The 16,679-nt window shown below is 39.2% G+C and overlaps 3 protein-coding genes across 6 annotated transcripts; 1 reads left to right on the top strand and 2 right to left on the bottom strand.

The window, feature by feature from the left end:
- The first annotated feature begins 409 nt into the window (after positions 1-409).
- Positions 410-2,580, top strand: LOC105048165 (basic leucine zipper 61). The gene is given in 7 exon segments (XM_010927380.4): positions 410-966; positions 969-1,251; positions 1,342-1,432; positions 1,528-1,654; positions 2,006-2,071; positions 2,074-2,120; positions 2,122-2,580. Coding segments are annotated over 7 exon segments (915 nt in total). The 5' UTR covers positions 410-728; the 3' UTR covers positions 2,185-2,580.
- Positions 2,581-7,393: 4,813 nt separating this feature from the next.
- Positions 7,394-13,183, bottom strand: LOC140850908 (glutamate receptor 2.1-like). Of its 4 annotated transcripts, none has more exons than XR_012142683.1 (4): positions 12,892-13,183; positions 11,387-12,649; positions 9,554-10,716; positions 7,394-8,150 (listed from the first exon to the last, which is right to left on the bottom strand). XR_012142683.1 is itself a non-coding variant. In XM_073260883.1 (2 exons), exons 1-2 carry the CDS (start codon positions 13,127-13,129, stop codon positions 12,159-12,161), a joined length of 729 nt encoding a protein of 242 aa, XP_073116984.1. In that variant the 5' UTR covers positions 13,130-13,183; the 3' UTR covers positions 11,014-12,158. The 4 variants fall into 2 exon arrangements, 2 of the variants coding, with proteins under 2 accessions (XP_073116984.1, XP_073116986.1); XM_073260883.1 differs by lacking the exons at positions 7,394-8,150; positions 9,554-10,716 and having other exon boundaries at positions 11,014-12,649.
- Positions 7,653-9,715, bottom strand: LOC105048375 (glutamate receptor 3.3-like). The gene is made up of 2 exons (XM_073261026.1): positions 9,554-9,715; positions 7,653-8,150 (listed from the first exon to the last, which is right to left on the bottom strand). Exons 1-2 carry the CDS (start codon positions 9,713-9,715, stop codon positions 7,653-7,655), a joined length of 660 nt encoding a protein of 219 aa, XP_073117127.1.
- Positions 13,184-16,679: the final 3,496 nt, after the last annotated feature.

Below are 16,679 nucleotides of genomic sequence, written 5' to 3' on the forward strand. Positions count from 1 at the left end.
TTTCAAAATCAATATATAAAGATAAATGTCATATTTATTGAGATTTTTAATATCTCGAATCTAAAATATCGATTGAGATCTAAAAAAAATTATTTTTATTTGATTTATTTTTTTATCTTATAATTAAAAATTTTACATATTGAAGGATATGGTGTAAAGGATATATTAAATTTTTTTAAGAGTTCAATGTGCCATGTTATTTTTCTTCTACAAAAAAAATGCATGGCAGATTAAAAACTTAGAAAATTATAATAAAATAGTATAATTAATACCCGCCTGCAAGCTACGCACCCAAAGCTGCGGTCACGACAGCACGTGGTCACTGATTCCTCCAGTTAAATTGCGACTTTCCTGCATAACCGCTACGCCCCAACTCCCACCCTCCCCCCCCCCCCCACCCCCCTCTCTCTACAGCTGTTGCTAGCTGTCCCCCTCTCCCCTTGCATGTGAATGTGATCCTCTCCTCCCCTGTCCCTCCAATACCTCCCTCCCTCCGCTGACGGAAAGCATCCAATCCACCGCCACCACGACAACAACGAGAACAGAGGGGGCTTTCAGAGAAGTGGAAAGGAGAGATAAATGCCAATTCTATAGAGATACGGCAATGTTGGTTTCCTACTCCAACTGCGTATCTCCCACTTCCCTGTACCGCTGTCCGGTTTCTTTCAATCTAGAATTGATCCATTGAGTTGCTCGGATCAAGCTGTTTAATTCCTGGACTTCGGAAAATGGCCCAGTTGCCCCCCAAGATCCCTAACCTATCCACCAACTGGCCCAATTTTGGCTACCAGAAATCCCCCTCCATGGGCACAATATTCGTCCCGGCCGCCGCCCCGTCCCACGCCGCCCAGCCCTCCTGGGTCGACGAGTTCTTGGACTTCTCCACCGCCAAGCGCGGCGCCCACCGTAGGTCGGCGAGCGACTCGGTCACCTTCCTCGAGCCCCCGGCTGACGGCAGCATCGACGATGGCAGGGCCATGAGTTCGACCGCCTAGATGACGACCAGCTCCTCTCCATGTTCTCCGATGACGTGCCCCCCTTTTCGGTGGCGGTGGCGCCGGTCTCCTCGTCGAGCCGGTCGACGCCTTCCGACCACAACAGCAGCGAAGAGAAGACAGGGGAGCCGCAGGGGCAGCGGAACGAAGCGGAGGAGGCGCAAAGTACGTGCAAGGCGGAGCCCCAGGCCGCCCCGGCTGCCGCGCCACAGGCTTCAGGGCCGGAGCCAATTGCTGATCCCAAGAGGGTCAAGAGGTGAACTCGCCGCACCAATGCAGCATCGATAACTGCTTTCTTACATTACATTTGCCTCAAAAATATCTGAATTCTGTTCGGGTTCGTCAGGATCTTGGCGAACAGGCAATCGGCGCAGAGGTCCCGGGTTAGAAAGCTGCAGTACATCTCCGAGCTCGAACGCAGTGTAACAACATTGCAGGTACTTGAAGCTTTAGAGTCCACCCGGTGCTCGAAATTAAGGTCCAGTTCATTAGCTAGCTGAACTGATCCTTTTCTTTGGTGTCATGTATGAAGACTGAGGTATCGGCATTGTCTCCCCAAGTCGCATTCCTCGATCACCAGCGCTCCGTGCTCACCGTGGGTAACAGCCATCTCAAGCAACGGATTGCTGCCCTTGCTCAGGATAATATCTTTAAGGATGGTGGGTGCTTCAGACTTCTATTACTAATTTACGTTTCAATTTTCCATCGGAGTGCTTGAATTGAAACATGGCAAAAATTTTTGTTCATGCCATAATGTGCTAACTATTAGTTCATTGTATAAGAACTTACAACAATTATCTTACTTGTGTAGAAATTTAGCAGTCTGGACATTGGTATCTCTCCCTCTTCATGCAGTAATAACATAATTCAACAGGCATAGGAATAATGAATGAATCACACTAACCAAAATAATGGGGAAAAAAAAAAAAAAGGCTATTTTATGGAAATAATTTGAGCTGGATCTGCGCTTATGGGTTTTTCTATGTCTGGAAAAAAAAAAAAAAATGCAGCTCATCAAGAAGCACTGAAAAAGGAGTTGGAGAGGCTGAGGCAAGTCTACCACCAGCAGAGCCTCCACAGATGGGAGCTCCCACGTCGGATCCCGCCGTTCCCGCTGACAACGAGCTCCTTGCTCCTTAGCCAAGGCAGAGGCACCGGCCGCGCCCACCCATGTGACGCTTCCGCTTAGAAGCCCTCGTGGGCCGTAGGGCCCAGCTTTCCAAGGCCGATGGCTCCAATGGTGGACACTAGATTGTCCTTTGTTTGTGTTGCAGCCCGGTTGGGGTAAACTATTTACCCAGTTTGGAGGTCGTAAAGGTTGTGGTGGTGGAAGTTGTAACCTGTGCAACTTTGTTGTATTTTGTTTTCTATTTTTTTAATTATTTTGGAATGGGGCAGAGGAGGTGGTGGGGAAGCACCGCGTGGGGGACGCATGAGAGGGTTTGTCGGGATATTATGTGTACCACTGATGGGCGTCTCCCTTGGTTGCAATGCATTGGATGGAGACCAAGAAAACAGTTGGGAGGTCATCTTTTTTTGGATTCATTTTTGCTATGCACGATCGGTACATATTTGAAAGACCCTTACGAAGAAAAAAAAAATTACGAGTCCAAAGCTATCCTAGATTATCTGTCAATATTTGATTGGAAGTTTCATCTGCTTTTAAGAATTTATACTTTATTTTCTAATAATTTCTTATATATTTTTGATAATTTTCTAATAATTCTCTGATAATAATATTGTACATTATTGATAATCCTTTAATAAAAATATCATATATTTTTAAGAAATAAAAATCGGCCATTAAGCATTCCAACTTCCTTAGTTTTATACAATATTTTTTTAATAGGAATAAAGTATAATTTATGTTTTCAAATATAACAAATTTTAATTTACAGTTCGAGCTTCACTAATACAAATTTTCATAACTAAAATACAAATTCATGTCAAGATGATTAGTAAGTGTCTGCTAGTTGCTTGCGCTAGATTGGTGCTAGTGTGGTATACTATAATCAGGGAGCATGTGTGAATCTAAAAAATGAGAAATAATATCTAGAGTATAATCTTTCATCCTAGTGAAGATATATGCCACATTGCAGGTGGGACAATCAAGGCATTTCGTTGCTAATTCTGCTGCAATTTTGTTGTCTCAATTTCCTCTGCAATGAGTTGATTTGAAACTATCAATCTTGTTATATGTCAATGGATGATAAACGTTCTCCAAAGCTTTACCTAGAACCACTCCACCTAAGTAAAGATGGTCCATGTGCAATAATTTTGGGTCATGCCCTCTTTTTTTAAGATGAAGTGGCTCCGCAAGATATAGTCATTGGATTTAGTATTGTTTCTTGAATTAATTGTATAACATTGTTCTTATATATGTTAATTTGTCCAAATCTACTCTCCCTGAAAGATATGAGGCATCCCTAAAGAAATCATGTTTATTTTATTATTTTGCATTGTTACGTAGATAAGCTAATTGTAACCATGGCAGAAGTGTCTTCAAGTGCTCTACTCATAGGAGGGGAAGATTGTTTACTTGAGATCTCTTGCATTGCTCCATTGAAAACCGAGCTGTAATTACAGAATTTGGAATATGGTTCATATATATTATAGTTGAACAATTGTATAAGTCTTATCTATGTTGTTCAAAGCCCTACCAGGTCTTTTATCAAATAATCCAGAGGCTACCTTCACCCATTTGATTGGGGAGTCATTTTATTTTTATGGAGAATAATTGGGGGATCAATCATCAACCAGCATCCAAGGTAAACTCAAGCATCATCTTGCTTCCTTTACCTCACCACACTCGAAGCTTCCTTTTTGTTAATCTAAATGTTCGTATGACAAATGAGCCATTTTCTCTCATGGTCCATTTCCAAAAGCTTTGTAGGTCGATAGCATACGGGGAGAGCTAAACATAAATTTCTCAAGTAAACACAAGATTTCAAAGGTAAAAAACCAAACAATTTTCTATGACTGTTCCGTTGCATCCTGGTGAACGCCATGCATAAATACAATGGTGTTCAAACAGCAGCACAAGTTAAAATTGACTTCTCCCCCGAGAAACAGGGTAACATGAAGCCCATGCATCATTCTCCCCAGCAATAAGGGATGCGGCGAAGCATTTGTGAACTTGGCCAAGTAGATGTGTTTGAGATCCTACTCAACGTCTGTTATTCAAATGCATGCCTTCCTAAGATAATTGTATGTTGGAGTTTGAATATTTGGATGTGGATTGCACCACAAAGTTTTGTACTACTATGGATGGCATCCACATTCATTTTGAAGATGGGTAGCTCTTATTCATTTCTGGAATATGACTAGATATGGTTAATGCGATGCACGGTATGATATAGTGATAAAGGAGAGCCATCCGCCTGGATGCATGATGTCCATCCACAGTGGTACAAAACTTATGGTGCAAAAGCCACACCATAGAGGATCCTCGTTTTTGATGTTTTAGAATTGAACTTTGGCCTAAACTACCACATTAATATTTGAGCACTCTCTCCTAACACTATAGGCTGGGCTTGGATTGAGATATGTTCAGTCCAGTGCGGATTGTCCAATTTGGACTCACTTTAGGTCCAGAAGGCTTTTGGATGCGTATGACTGCAATGATTGACCCAAAAATATTTGCCGGTGGAGGGTCGGTGTCCACCTCAAACATACAAGTCTGTATCGGGACTTATTCATAGATTCCATACCCGATGACTTATCTTGTGAATATTTTATTATATAAATCATATTTAATCTATTTTTAAACCTTTTTTGGAAGAAAATATTTATAAAACCCTAATTTATAACAAAATATGTTGATAAAATTTAGAAAAAAAAAAACATGAATAAAATCAACCACGTCTCCTACATCCACCGGCCTTCGCATTCCTCTTCTCAATCTTTGCTAACCTTCCTAGTTCCAGCAAATCCTCCACACATGTAGATCACAGAACACGGCAGTGTGTTTAAGAGTGACAAACTGCCGGCGTGGCTTATGTTGTCGAGCATCATTGGAGCGATTGATTGGGCGTTGTTGTTTGATCATAGCGCATGATTATGATGATGACCTCCGACGGGCCAACGTTCGTATGCACACTGACGCAGATCATGCCGAACATGGAGACGTCAGTGAGAACAATGTTGGACAGCACATCAGCAACCAAGATTGGATTTTTGTTCATGCTAACTCTTGAATGACTTTGAATAGAACTGTTGTATTGTTGAGTTTCACATTGGTTCTAATCAAAGAGAGTCTGACTTATATGGAATGAAATATTCTGTCCAAATCAAAGAATCTGATTTTTGAAGGATAAAATTGTGAAGTCTCATACCATAGCGGCTAGAGATCGAATCAGATAATACCTCACATGCATGAGAATGAAGACCGACCTATTCAGGCACGAGCACATCATTAGTCCAACATCGATTGTGAGTCAAGAAGAATCTGATTTATATGAATGAGATATTTTTTCATCTCTATGAGGCGTTTTTAAAAGATAAAATCATAAGTTCTATGCCATACTGTTGAAGCCAGAATGTATGGTAAATGATCATAATTCATTTGGATTTTTTATGGAGTGTATGATACCAACTTCTTTGGTCTTAGTTTATTTAGTTTAGGGGAGAAACTCCAGTTCGCTTACTGAATGAAACTGGATGAGCCTGAAAAAAAGAATACATCGCAAAATATCCACAAAGATCGCGTGAAGAAAACCATACTAGGACGGTAATCCCCAATCGCCAGGCCAGGTGGTCGTTTCAAGTGGACTTGGGCTGTGGCATAAGTGCCCATTGGTTGGGCTCAATATAGAAACCGCCTACCTTTTGAATTGGCAGGGCTTGGACTGGGCTACGCCTACGCGGCCAGACCGAATGTATGCTGATCATATATAGCAAATAATTCATTACTGTTACGTAAGGTACTCTCTGGTTCTGGTACATGTGTCCTGATGCTTATTGGCATAAGATCTGCCTAGTCTACCCTTTCTATAATATAAAAATCATGTTTATTGAAAGAAAATTTGCTTTTCTTGTTGATACATGCAGTGGTCTCCTACCAAAATATGTCAGGTTAGGAATGACAAAATCGATCTGATCCAATGGAATACATTCTACCTAAACTCAATCAAATCTGATGTTGATACATGCGGTGGTCTCCCGCGAAATGAGTCAAAGTTAGGAATGATAAAATCGATCTGATCCGATGGAATATATTCTACTAAGTTCGATCAAATCTGAAAAATAAGATTTGATTGGATTTGGATTCGAATTCGGAGAAAATCCAAAAATTGTAGCACGAGTATAGATAGGATATGGACAGTACTGTTTTCTATCCAAATCCAAATTCGATCCGAACCTACAATATGGATAATATCCGAACTTATATTCGAATATATATATATATATATATATATATATATATATATGATCTATGATCTATCTCTATATATAAATATTTAATTTATAATTAATATATAATTATATTAATTTCATCAATTATTGAATTGTATTAGTATATTTTTTTCTCCATTCTCATTATCTTTTAGTATCTCAAGCTTTTTTTATTTAATATTTTTTATTATAATATATATATATATATATATATATATATGATATATATCTATATATATAAATATTTAATTTATAATTAATATATAATTATATTAATTTCATCAATTATTGAATTATATTAGTATATTTTTTCTCCATTCTCATTATCTTTTAGTATCTCAAGCTTTTTTTTCATTTAATATTTTTTATTATAAAATAAATAATTAATATTTTTATATTTTAAAAATATTATAATTTTGAATTCTTTATCCTTTTAAATTCTATGTTGAACTGTAATTCTATTTCTATATTTGATTTATATAAATCTGAACTTATAAATTATGTTCTATATTAAATTGATAATTTTATTTTGATTGATAATATGCATAAAATTATTTTGGTTGTTTATTTTTTTGGGTATAGGATAAATATGGGGTAGATATGGGTTAGATATGGAAAAATGAGTTATTCATGGATATCTCCGAATCCATTGGATATGCGAATGAGTATCTCTTTTTTTTATCTAATTGGATATCGGATAGGATTTAGATATTTAGTTCAAATTTGAGAATGAATAATATAATATCATATTCAAATTCTATCCGTTGCCGTCCCTAGGTTGAGCTAGGCGTGGTCGTTTGCTCGGCCGCTTAAGATGGCTTGGGCTCAATGCTTACGGGCTTGGGGCAAACTTTCCGCCTCAAGATTGTTCCATAATGCGCCCAAACCGACCGAGGGCTGGTCCCAGCCTGAGGCCGTTTTATTTTTCTTCAGTTTTTTTGTTTAGAGAAATCAGATTGCTGTGGCATCATTTTCCTTTTAACCCCTGAGCAAATATTCTCACTGCATATACTTAAAAATATACATCTAACTGTACATATTTGTATAGCTATTGCTTAGTTCTCTCTCTCTCCCTCTCTCTAGATAATTAAAAAGAAAAAGGAAAAAAAAAAGGGAACAAAATAATTAATATAGCTAGATGCCAAAGTCACATACGTTTTGAGTAGCTTGCTTTTGTTGAAGCATCCAAGGGGTGCCCGTTTCTTTCTAGTGTGGCCCCAGTGGAAAATTTGTCAAATACGAGTCGCCACCTTTTAAGTATTCCTATCCATGGTGAGGAGGCTCTGCATCCATGAGATCATTGTCAAGAGATTCTGATTCGACATTGTTAATTGTTCCACTTCCATATTCTTCTTGAGCTGATGTGATTGGTAAACTGGAGAGTTGAGCCTCATTCTTCACCCAGAACATCATAGATCTCCACAGTTTTCTGATCTTAGACATTAGAAACCTCCATACTCTTCCGAACCTCTCTCTTGGCGACGCATCTGCTTGTTGGTGGGCGTTAAGTTTTCTTCGGAGCAAACGAGCAACACACAATAGAAAAACAGTGGTTGAAGTGCCACCAGTAAAGAGGAAGAGCTCCCAAAAGTGATCAAGACTTAGGCTGTCTGCTTGACTATCGTTATTATCTGGGCTTGGACAGTTGGACAAAGAGAAGAAGAACCACTTGTTTTCCAGTTGCTTCAGTATCCCGTCCTCGGCTAGCTCCAAAATGGCTCGAGATATATCTGCAGCTATTGGCGAACCTTTCTGGAATACCTGAAGGAAAGTACATAGTGGTGAAGATAAACCGGCCGGTTGATAGAAATTTTCAAATTTCAAATTTGCTGTTTTACCGTAGTATATACTCATTCCCCTCTCTCTCTCTCTCTCTCTCTCTGTGTTAAAATTTATTATATTTTGTTTTAAATTTTTTATTTATTATGTATGTGAGCTAGCTTAACTAACAGAGAGACCATATATATACGTACCTACATTAAATTTACTATTTTTTAATTTTAATTTTCTTTTTACTATTCTGCATTTGTGTATATATAAGCTTATACATTTACTTCCACATATACATTCTTTTGCGAGCCTTCAGATATAGCTACTCCAGGGTGCAGAAGTGTTGGAAGAAGAGTTTCTTCCTAACCCTTTTAGTTCCATTGGGTGGTAAACAACGCTTTCTTGTTCAGAAAGTTATTTTGAATCAATTAGGATTCTACTTTAGCAACTAGTAGAAGTACTATTGATAATAGAGGGAAGCGGACTTGAATTTCAACAAAATTAGTGCTAAAAGAAATAAAAACCACATAAGAAACTGAATAAATTTTCAAGAAAAAAGGTCTCTGTTTCTATAGTTCTTCAAAGGTTCTTCATATATTCAACATGCGGGGCAACCTGTGCTGGGCAAAAGCCTAAGATAGCTGTAAGATCATCCTAACTTCTCTCTACCCTTTGTATCTATAATGTGTTCTCATCAGTTCCCCATCCCCATGCCCCCCCGTCTTCTCTACCCTCATGGTACCCTCTTTTTTAAATACGTTATTTCACTCTTAAAATTTTTTAGAGGAGTTAATTTTTTCTTGTTAATTTTCCCCGAATGCCCGACCAAAGATCCGAAGCTATAATCTGATAGATCAATTCATGATATAAAAGTTTGAACCTTTTGTAAAATCAAATTGGTTGAATTGAATGTCTTATCGAAAAAGAATGTGCCTTGTTAAAAATTCTGAAGTCGATATCTAAATTAAAAAATGACCCTTGATTGAGCAAGAATTAATAAACAAACATTAAACTGCATGTAATCTAAAATTTAAAAAATAAGATTTGATTCTAAACAACCTAATTTACTTATTAAGTTAGAGCCTAGCCAATTAGGCTTGCACAACAATTGAGCTAGATCTACTAGATCAGGCAATTGTAAATGGTAGCTATAACAGAATTGTAGAAAGAAACACATGTAGATTAAGTCCACCTATATTACAAGACATGTAATTCAACATGTCAACTAAAACTGATGACACGAATTTCAGTCTTAAATTGTCAACCAATGAAAAGGACTGCAAGGAATGCTTATGCTACGTTGTTCTAATCAAGGATATTAACCACCAAATTATGTCCAATTAAGGATTACTGTACATTTACTTGTTTAGCTTTAAAAGAGCTGAGCTACTTACAAAACCGAAGCCTCCAAGCCTGTGGGTCTCTCCATAGACAGCATAACCATCGTGCCGTGAAAGAAATAACCGTAGATATGGAGTCTCGAGGTAAGCAGCGGTGATGTTTCCACTCTCAAAAGCTTTGGGATAGTTTTCTGCCGCTCCAAGCTTCTCAATCATTTCTTGTTTATAGCCTAGCACATTTGTAGGTACTTTACAACAAACGAGTCACCATCACACCCAACCCTCCTGTGATCTACCATCAGTTCAACCTTTTGGTTAGTCATGATAGAACTAAGGGTGGCAGTATAGCTGGAAACCAGAATCATTACACAAAAGAGCCATGGTATGACGACTGTTCTGGTGTAGTAACTATAGATTTTCCTGCAAAAAGATTAAAAAAAAAATGCTATCAAGAATCTATAATGTACTTATCTTAAAAAAGAAAGAATTTAGCATGTATCTCTGAGTTTTAATTGACATGGGCTCTAGGTCTAGGGTTTTATTGAGGAGAAATGAAATCCAATTCATACCTTTCACCAGAATTTGATGTTCGCTTCTATTTTTCTTCTAATTGGAAGAAAAAAAAGGCTTATTTATCTTTCTTCATGCGAATCTATCACTAGATCATGCAGTAGCCACTTCGAGAGCCATATAGATGAATGACAAGTGTGAAGTACTTCGAGATCTGTGTGTGATGCAATCCAATATTGGTCAACAGAGTGTAATGTGTGTGGTGCAATCCAAGTGTGAAGTGCTTTATTTTTGTTGTATATATAGTTATTAGATGTACTTTTTCTGGGCTTGCAAGCTTTGATCTTTCTACATATTCTGAGATAAAAATGGATGGAAGTCTTCAAGAAGATGATGTCACCATGTGAATAGAAGATGCTAGAGAAGATCAACCAAAGTGTGGCTCCAAGCTGCGTCCACCAGGGGCCGTGAAACTCGGGATTTTTCTCATGTTCAAGATACCAGATTATGATCCCTGTGTAGATTAATATGGTGAAGGTCAGGACCCATACTGCCTTGGAGAATGGCTTGGCCAGCATCAATGTTTTGTGATATGGGTTCACACGAATCAACATGGATAAACCGGACCCTAGAAATGGCTCAGTGAACGTGACGTACGCTGAACGCTCAGCTAGTATAGTGACGTCTCCCACCACAGCATCAAGTTCCTGTGAAAAACGGACATGTGTTTGTATCACAAGACTTTTTTGGTAAGTTGTATTACAAGACTTTAATCTAATGATCTTAGACGTGCGGGGAGATCGAACAGAAAAATAAACGATTGCTTTATATCATGCACGCTCAAGCAGAATCGAAAAGGTTAGTTCGTGCGCTACCACTGAGAAACTAAACAAATAGTTCTTTTTCGGGTACAAGTAAAAGCTAGCAGACTGATCCAAACAAAGATCTGAAATAAACAAATACTTTGCAGAGGGATATTGTGCGATAAGAAAGGAATTCCTCGACTCCACCTTCTTTGCCCACCTTTACATTGAAAAAGTTATCCGGGAGATTAAGGAGAGAGAGTGAGAAGAGGAATATTACCCTCCCTGCATATCCCTCAGAATCCCTGCAGAAGAAACTGCTAGATGGATAGGTAGCATGGAGCTTCAAGAAGATTCTTTGTCAGCAGGCATTTAGGAAACGTGCATATAATCACTGAGATAATAAACATTTAGTCTACACAATTCCCAAAAAAATAAAGAAAGAAACTGTTATGGTTAGAAGAACCATATCTTATGTGCAGGCTAAGGTGAAGGAAATCATGAGGTCAAATGTCAAATGATTTAAAAAGCTTAATCTTGCCAAAAGTTTGGGAAGTCCGAAATAGAATTTCACCTTCAAGGTGACTAGGGATATGAGCTCATCGTAGGTTCCATCAAAGGGGATGAACTCGTATTCCAGGTCGTACTTCAAGCGCTGAGGGTCTCTTTGAAAACATCGATGCAGAATCCCTTCACTGCCCTCACCTTCCCTGTTTCGTCGTGCTCTACCTTCACGAACTGGTCGAAGGACGTCCGGGCCGGAACCCCAACCCTCAAACGACCCCACCCTCCCGGGACTCTCCATGGGCCTCCAGGCCAGTAGACCGGACCCAGGACATCCACAACAGGCCTACCAAGGCCCATCTCTCCCTCCCCGCTAAAGAATCCCGATCCCTTGACCCAGAAACCAAGTTCTTTGTAGCCCTTCCCCACAATATTGACCACCTCAAAAGCCGGGAAGCCCTTCCCCTCTGCCAGACTTCCATCTCTTCTGAAACTAATCGGCCCGCTCAGCCCAATAAATTTACACGAGAGAATCCCTTCTAACAGCGTCTTGCGCTGCTTCACGGCCTCAGATGCCCCACATGCGATTACATGCAGCGCATCATAAGCTCGCAGCGCAGAGACTCCCGGGTCCGCGTACTTGTCCCCTTCCTTTCCGTAACTGATTTCGTATCTCTGCCGGAATTTGGTGTGGAAGTCGCGGTAGGAGTCTGTGGTCTTGTTGACATAGATCTTGATACCTACGACGCCCTGCATGTAAGAAGAGAGGAAAGACGGCGTGAGGACCGAGTCAAAGAGGGTGGTGATATCATCGTTGGTGATCCACACGTGGCCCTGCGCCGTCATGCCCAATTCTTCGCCTCCGGGAACAGATGGACCGTCAATAACGACGATGCATGGACGATGATGTACACCTTGGGCAGCTGTCTCCGCGCCCTATCCAACTCTTGACGCACTGCGGCCTTTGGGTCGGGGAGCGAGTCCATTGGTGGGAAGGCGACGCTGTAGGCTATCTCGGATCCGACGTCTTGTAGGTAGTTGGAAAAAAGAGCGATGGTTGCGGAGATGCCACCGTATGCGTCGTCTTCGTAGAGCACAATAACCCTCCTCCAGTTGTAGGATTTCACGAGGTCCGCGAGGCACTGGACTTGACCCGAATCCGGGTATGACAGGCGGACCAAGAAGGGTCTGCGTGCCAAGGCCAGTGGAGGGTTCGCGGCGAGCGAAAGCACCGGAATTTTGGCCTGACTGCCGAGCACTGCCACCGTGTCCACCTCCGGCCATGGAACTGTGCTGACAATTACTTCTGCTCCCCAGTTGATGAGATTTTTAGCTGCATTCAAACGCATTTGAATAGTATTAGCAACTTTGGACGAAATTTTCTTCTTTCTTTCTTTTTTTTTTTTTTTTTTTTTTTCAATAATACGGGAGGATCAACCACCCTATATTTATGTAAAGAAAAGGTTTGTTCATGGGGGTGAAAAAGGATATGTACATGAGAAAAAAAGAATGGAAAAAGTAGAACACGGTTCTGATAAAATTGTCTTCTCTCATGTTATCATTTGTCTAAATTACCGTCTGAAATTGATCGGAGGTGATTGCTGCTGCTGCCGGAATCGCTGACATGTAGTAGCCGCGTAGAAGTAGAGTTGAATTGTTGGGCTGCGATCTCAAAGGCGATCTTTTGCTCTCTTCCGATGCGAGAGTTGGTGTTAACGGTGGCACCGATGTGAAGGGTGAGTGCTCTACTGGAAAGGAGGAGGTAAGAGCAGCATGAAAAGAAAAGAAAGAGAAGACAGGTAGAAGGTTTCATTGGTATTTATATAGGTTACTCCTCGGCTAATAGAGTGGGGAAGAGGAGATATTTATGTTGGTGGCTCTGTAAGCAGTAATTATCTGTCCTCCAGCGTCTGTCTGAAGGGCAAGCATTAGGCGAAAGCAGGCTTTATGATACAAACGGTGGAGTAATGTAAAATTCTCATTCCTACTTACATGAACTAATTCTATATGAGCAACTTAAAGGAGACAGAGACCGAGGAAAGAGCCACGAAATGGGGCAATTGTAGTCCACGAAAGTATCCGGTCTGTGTTTAGTTGCAACTTGCAAGTGATCGAGCCTGTTTTTTTTTTTTCTTGTACATAAAGTGAAGCGGTTCAAAAGCTACCTGGAAAAGAAGCTCCCATTTTCGGAGCTACTATTTCGAAGAACTTTACTGCACCTACCTGAACATATATTCTATAACTTGAACTTGCGAGTCACTGGGTGGGCCTGCGTGTAAAGAGAAAGGGGCTTTGTCACAGAGCACTTGTCTGTATGTTTGAGAGGGACCGATCGGTTTAAAAAAACGGAACAAGGAGGACCGGGTATTAAAAAAAAATGGTCAACAGAATTTTTATCGCATTTAGACATGCCATTGCGACAACTTACCTTCGTTCTGCTTCTTCTTCTTTTTTCTTTTGCCTTCTTCACGAAGGCCCATACCACTAATATCTTTTCACTTTGCTTCCAAACTTGGAGATGGGAGCGGCTTTGTGTCCAATGTGCACCGTGTCATTTGTAGTGCAGGTCCTTGGATTGCTATTGAGATACATGGAAAAGGCATATCACCTTCTAGCTGTGACGCATTTTCGTAAACACATCAAAAGTGGGCCGTTAGATTTCACCGTCAATTAAACAAGCCTTTTCTGGGTCTACTTTCGTGGGCTACCGCTTTTGCACTTCATTTGCCGCTCGATAGAAAGGTCAAACGGATCGATGCTAGATGATCACTTTTATCATTATTTATAACCCTTACCTTATCCACACTTTATTTATTTATTTGTTTATTTTTTCCGATTGCAAGAATGGTTACCCCCAACTACAGCCATATATTGTCTTTAAGAGCAACATGCGTCACCTGAGATGGAAAATCCTGTATCCAATGCCTAGTTTTAAGCAGATCGCAAACAATAGCATTGCCATGATTGCCTTCTTCACAAATATGCGAAGCAGTGGACTTCTCTCAAGATTTGCGAACATGCATTTTATTATTCTCATAAGCCAAGCGCTGATCCCTCTTCCAGCAAAAGATGGTGACCCGGTCCCTTTCGATCGACAATCTGGTGGACTGGAAGTTAGACATTGCAGTGTTAATACCCTCCAATCATAGAGTTTGAGCAGAGTAAAAATAATGATCATACGAAAATGCTAGAGTTTGAAACAACTGAAATTGCTAACTTACATTAACCCGTCTTTAATTGCTCGAGTTTGCCTGTAAAAGTTGCCTCTTATGTGGCCAAAATCAACTTAGAGGTCTAGATTAAAATGTCAGACACACACACAAATTAAAAAAAAAAAAAAGTACATTAAGAAAATATTGGCTTTGGGTTGAAATACTAGCAGGTGAGCTAAGATGGTCAAACATTGAATATGAATTTTGTTTGGGTTTAAGCTTGGGCAGAGGTTACGCCTAATTGGACCAATGAAGAAAGTGATGTCTGGGCCAAGCTAAGGCTCGACATGCTTAATTCTTGTTTTAAGCCTTCTTATGTCTGGGCCCAGAGGAACACAATAAATCTTCAGCTGTTTCTTTTTTTTTTTTTTTTTTTAAATCTTTATTTACCTCCCAAAAAACCTTAGTGTGGGCTTGGCCCTTGACATGACAATTTAAGTAAAGGATAAATTTTTTGTACACCGGATGCGGTGTAGAAAAAAAATACTATCCCATTTGATTGGGTCACGTAACCATCATTTTTCAATGTATATTTAATTAATACCTATAATTTTATTTTTTCATTTGAAATTTTGAGTGACGAAAATGTCTTTCTAATTCTAAAAAAATTATGTTATCCTATGGTGATATTATTACATCCTATATTGAAATTATAATTTTCTGCACAGGATGTCATAATTTTTTCATAGAATGTCATAATTTAGATAAAAAAAATTTCATCATTTAAAAATTTCATAAACTTTTCAATGTCGAAAATATTCTTTTCCCTTTATGATATCCTATGAAAAAAATTATGATATCCTATCAAGTCGTAATTTGAATACAAGATGATATAATATTATCATGGATATCATAATTTTTTAGAAGAGAAGAATATTTTCGTGATTTAAAATTTTAAATAAAAAAAATATATTTATAGATATTAAATATATATTAAAAAATAATAATTATATAATTTAATTAAATAAAATAATATATTTTTTTTACACCATATACATTTCTCTTCGGCAAAGAAAGATCCTCGTTGAAGCGATCCTTGTTCAGATTGGACATCGAGTATGCGATTGAAGATCAATAATGTTTTTCACTGAAATTTTAAAACTAAAAAAAGTACGGTATTGAGGCGGTCAAGCGTTTGGAGCCTCTCTCAGTCCAAATCTTTGAATTTGGGTCTGACCCTTCTTCTGCATAAAAAAATGCCAAATAACTTACGATTGAAGTCTTCATTTTTTTTTATTTTTCTTTTCCCCTTCTTTTATGGATGCGAGGGCATCCGCTAACCTAACCCATAGTCGGAGCTCAAGCTCCAAGGTAGATCAAACCGCCGCCCATAGACTCGGGGCCTCGTATAACTCAAGGTTGAAGGGAGGGCCAACACGTCGCAGGATCGAACCCCTGCTCCTGTCTAAGGTAGCAAAGCTCACAATATGTGAACCAAACTTCGGTGGAAGGCTATACGCAGCTGGGAACACCCGGTCCAAGCACAAGCCGGAAAGGATCCAAAATTTATAAAAATCTATGTACTCAAATTCCCAATGGACAAACGTAAAATTATCTGGGTAATAAACTAATAATTCGTTTTGCACTTTCTCGAACTTAAATAAAGATTATTCTAACAGTAAACAGATCGTTGTTATGGGTCAAACAAGTAATGGTGTATTGCGGTATTTTTGATGTTTTAGACTTGAACTTGGGCCTAACATACCAAATTAATATTTGAGCTCTCTCTCCTGACACGACAGGCTGGGCTTGGATTGAGACATATTAGGTCTAGTGCGGATGGCCTGCTATATGCTCAATTTAGACCCAGAAGCTTTTGGATATGCATGACTGCAAGTCATATTTCCGGATGGGAAACATGCGAGTCTCTATCAGGACTTATGTCACCTATCCATAGATTCCATAATGGCTTATCCTGAATATTTTATTTTATAAATCAGACAATTCTATTTTTAAATCTTTTATTGAAGGAAATATTTTTATACAAATCTATACAAATATGTCGATAAAATTATATAAAAAAGCATTAAAGAAAAAAAATCAACCACATGTCTCCTCCATCCACAGGCATTCTTTTTCTCCTCGATATTTGCCAAACCTCTTTACTCCATCTTTGCAAAGCATGGCAGCATTTTTAACGGTGATGCATTG

The sequence above is a fragment of the Elaeis guineensis genome, chromosome 7 (genome assembly GCF_000442705.2).
Source record: "Elaeis guineensis isolate ETL-2024a chromosome 7, EG11, whole genome shotgun sequence".
NCBI classification, from domain to species: domain Eukaryota; kingdom Viridiplantae; phylum Streptophyta; class Magnoliopsida; order Arecales; family Arecaceae; genus Elaeis; species Elaeis guineensis.

Coding starts and splice junctions, on each gene's coding strand:
- LOC105048375 (XM_073261026.1), bottom strand. CDS start 9,715: ATGATTGAGAAGCTTGGAGCGGCAGAAAACTATCCCAAAGCTTTTGAG. Junction 8,151..9,553: donor GGCTTGGAGGCTTCGGTTTT/GTAAGTAGCTCA, acceptor ACTTTCCTTCAG/GTATTCCAGAAAGGTTCGCC.
- LOC140850908 (XM_073260883.1), bottom strand. CDS start 13,129: ATGAAACCTTCTACCTGTCTTCTCTTTCTTTTCTTTTCATGCTGCTCT. Junction 12,650..12,891: donor CCTCCGATCAATTTCAGACG/GTAATTTAGACA, acceptor GTTTGAATGCAG/CTAAAAATCTCATCAACTGG.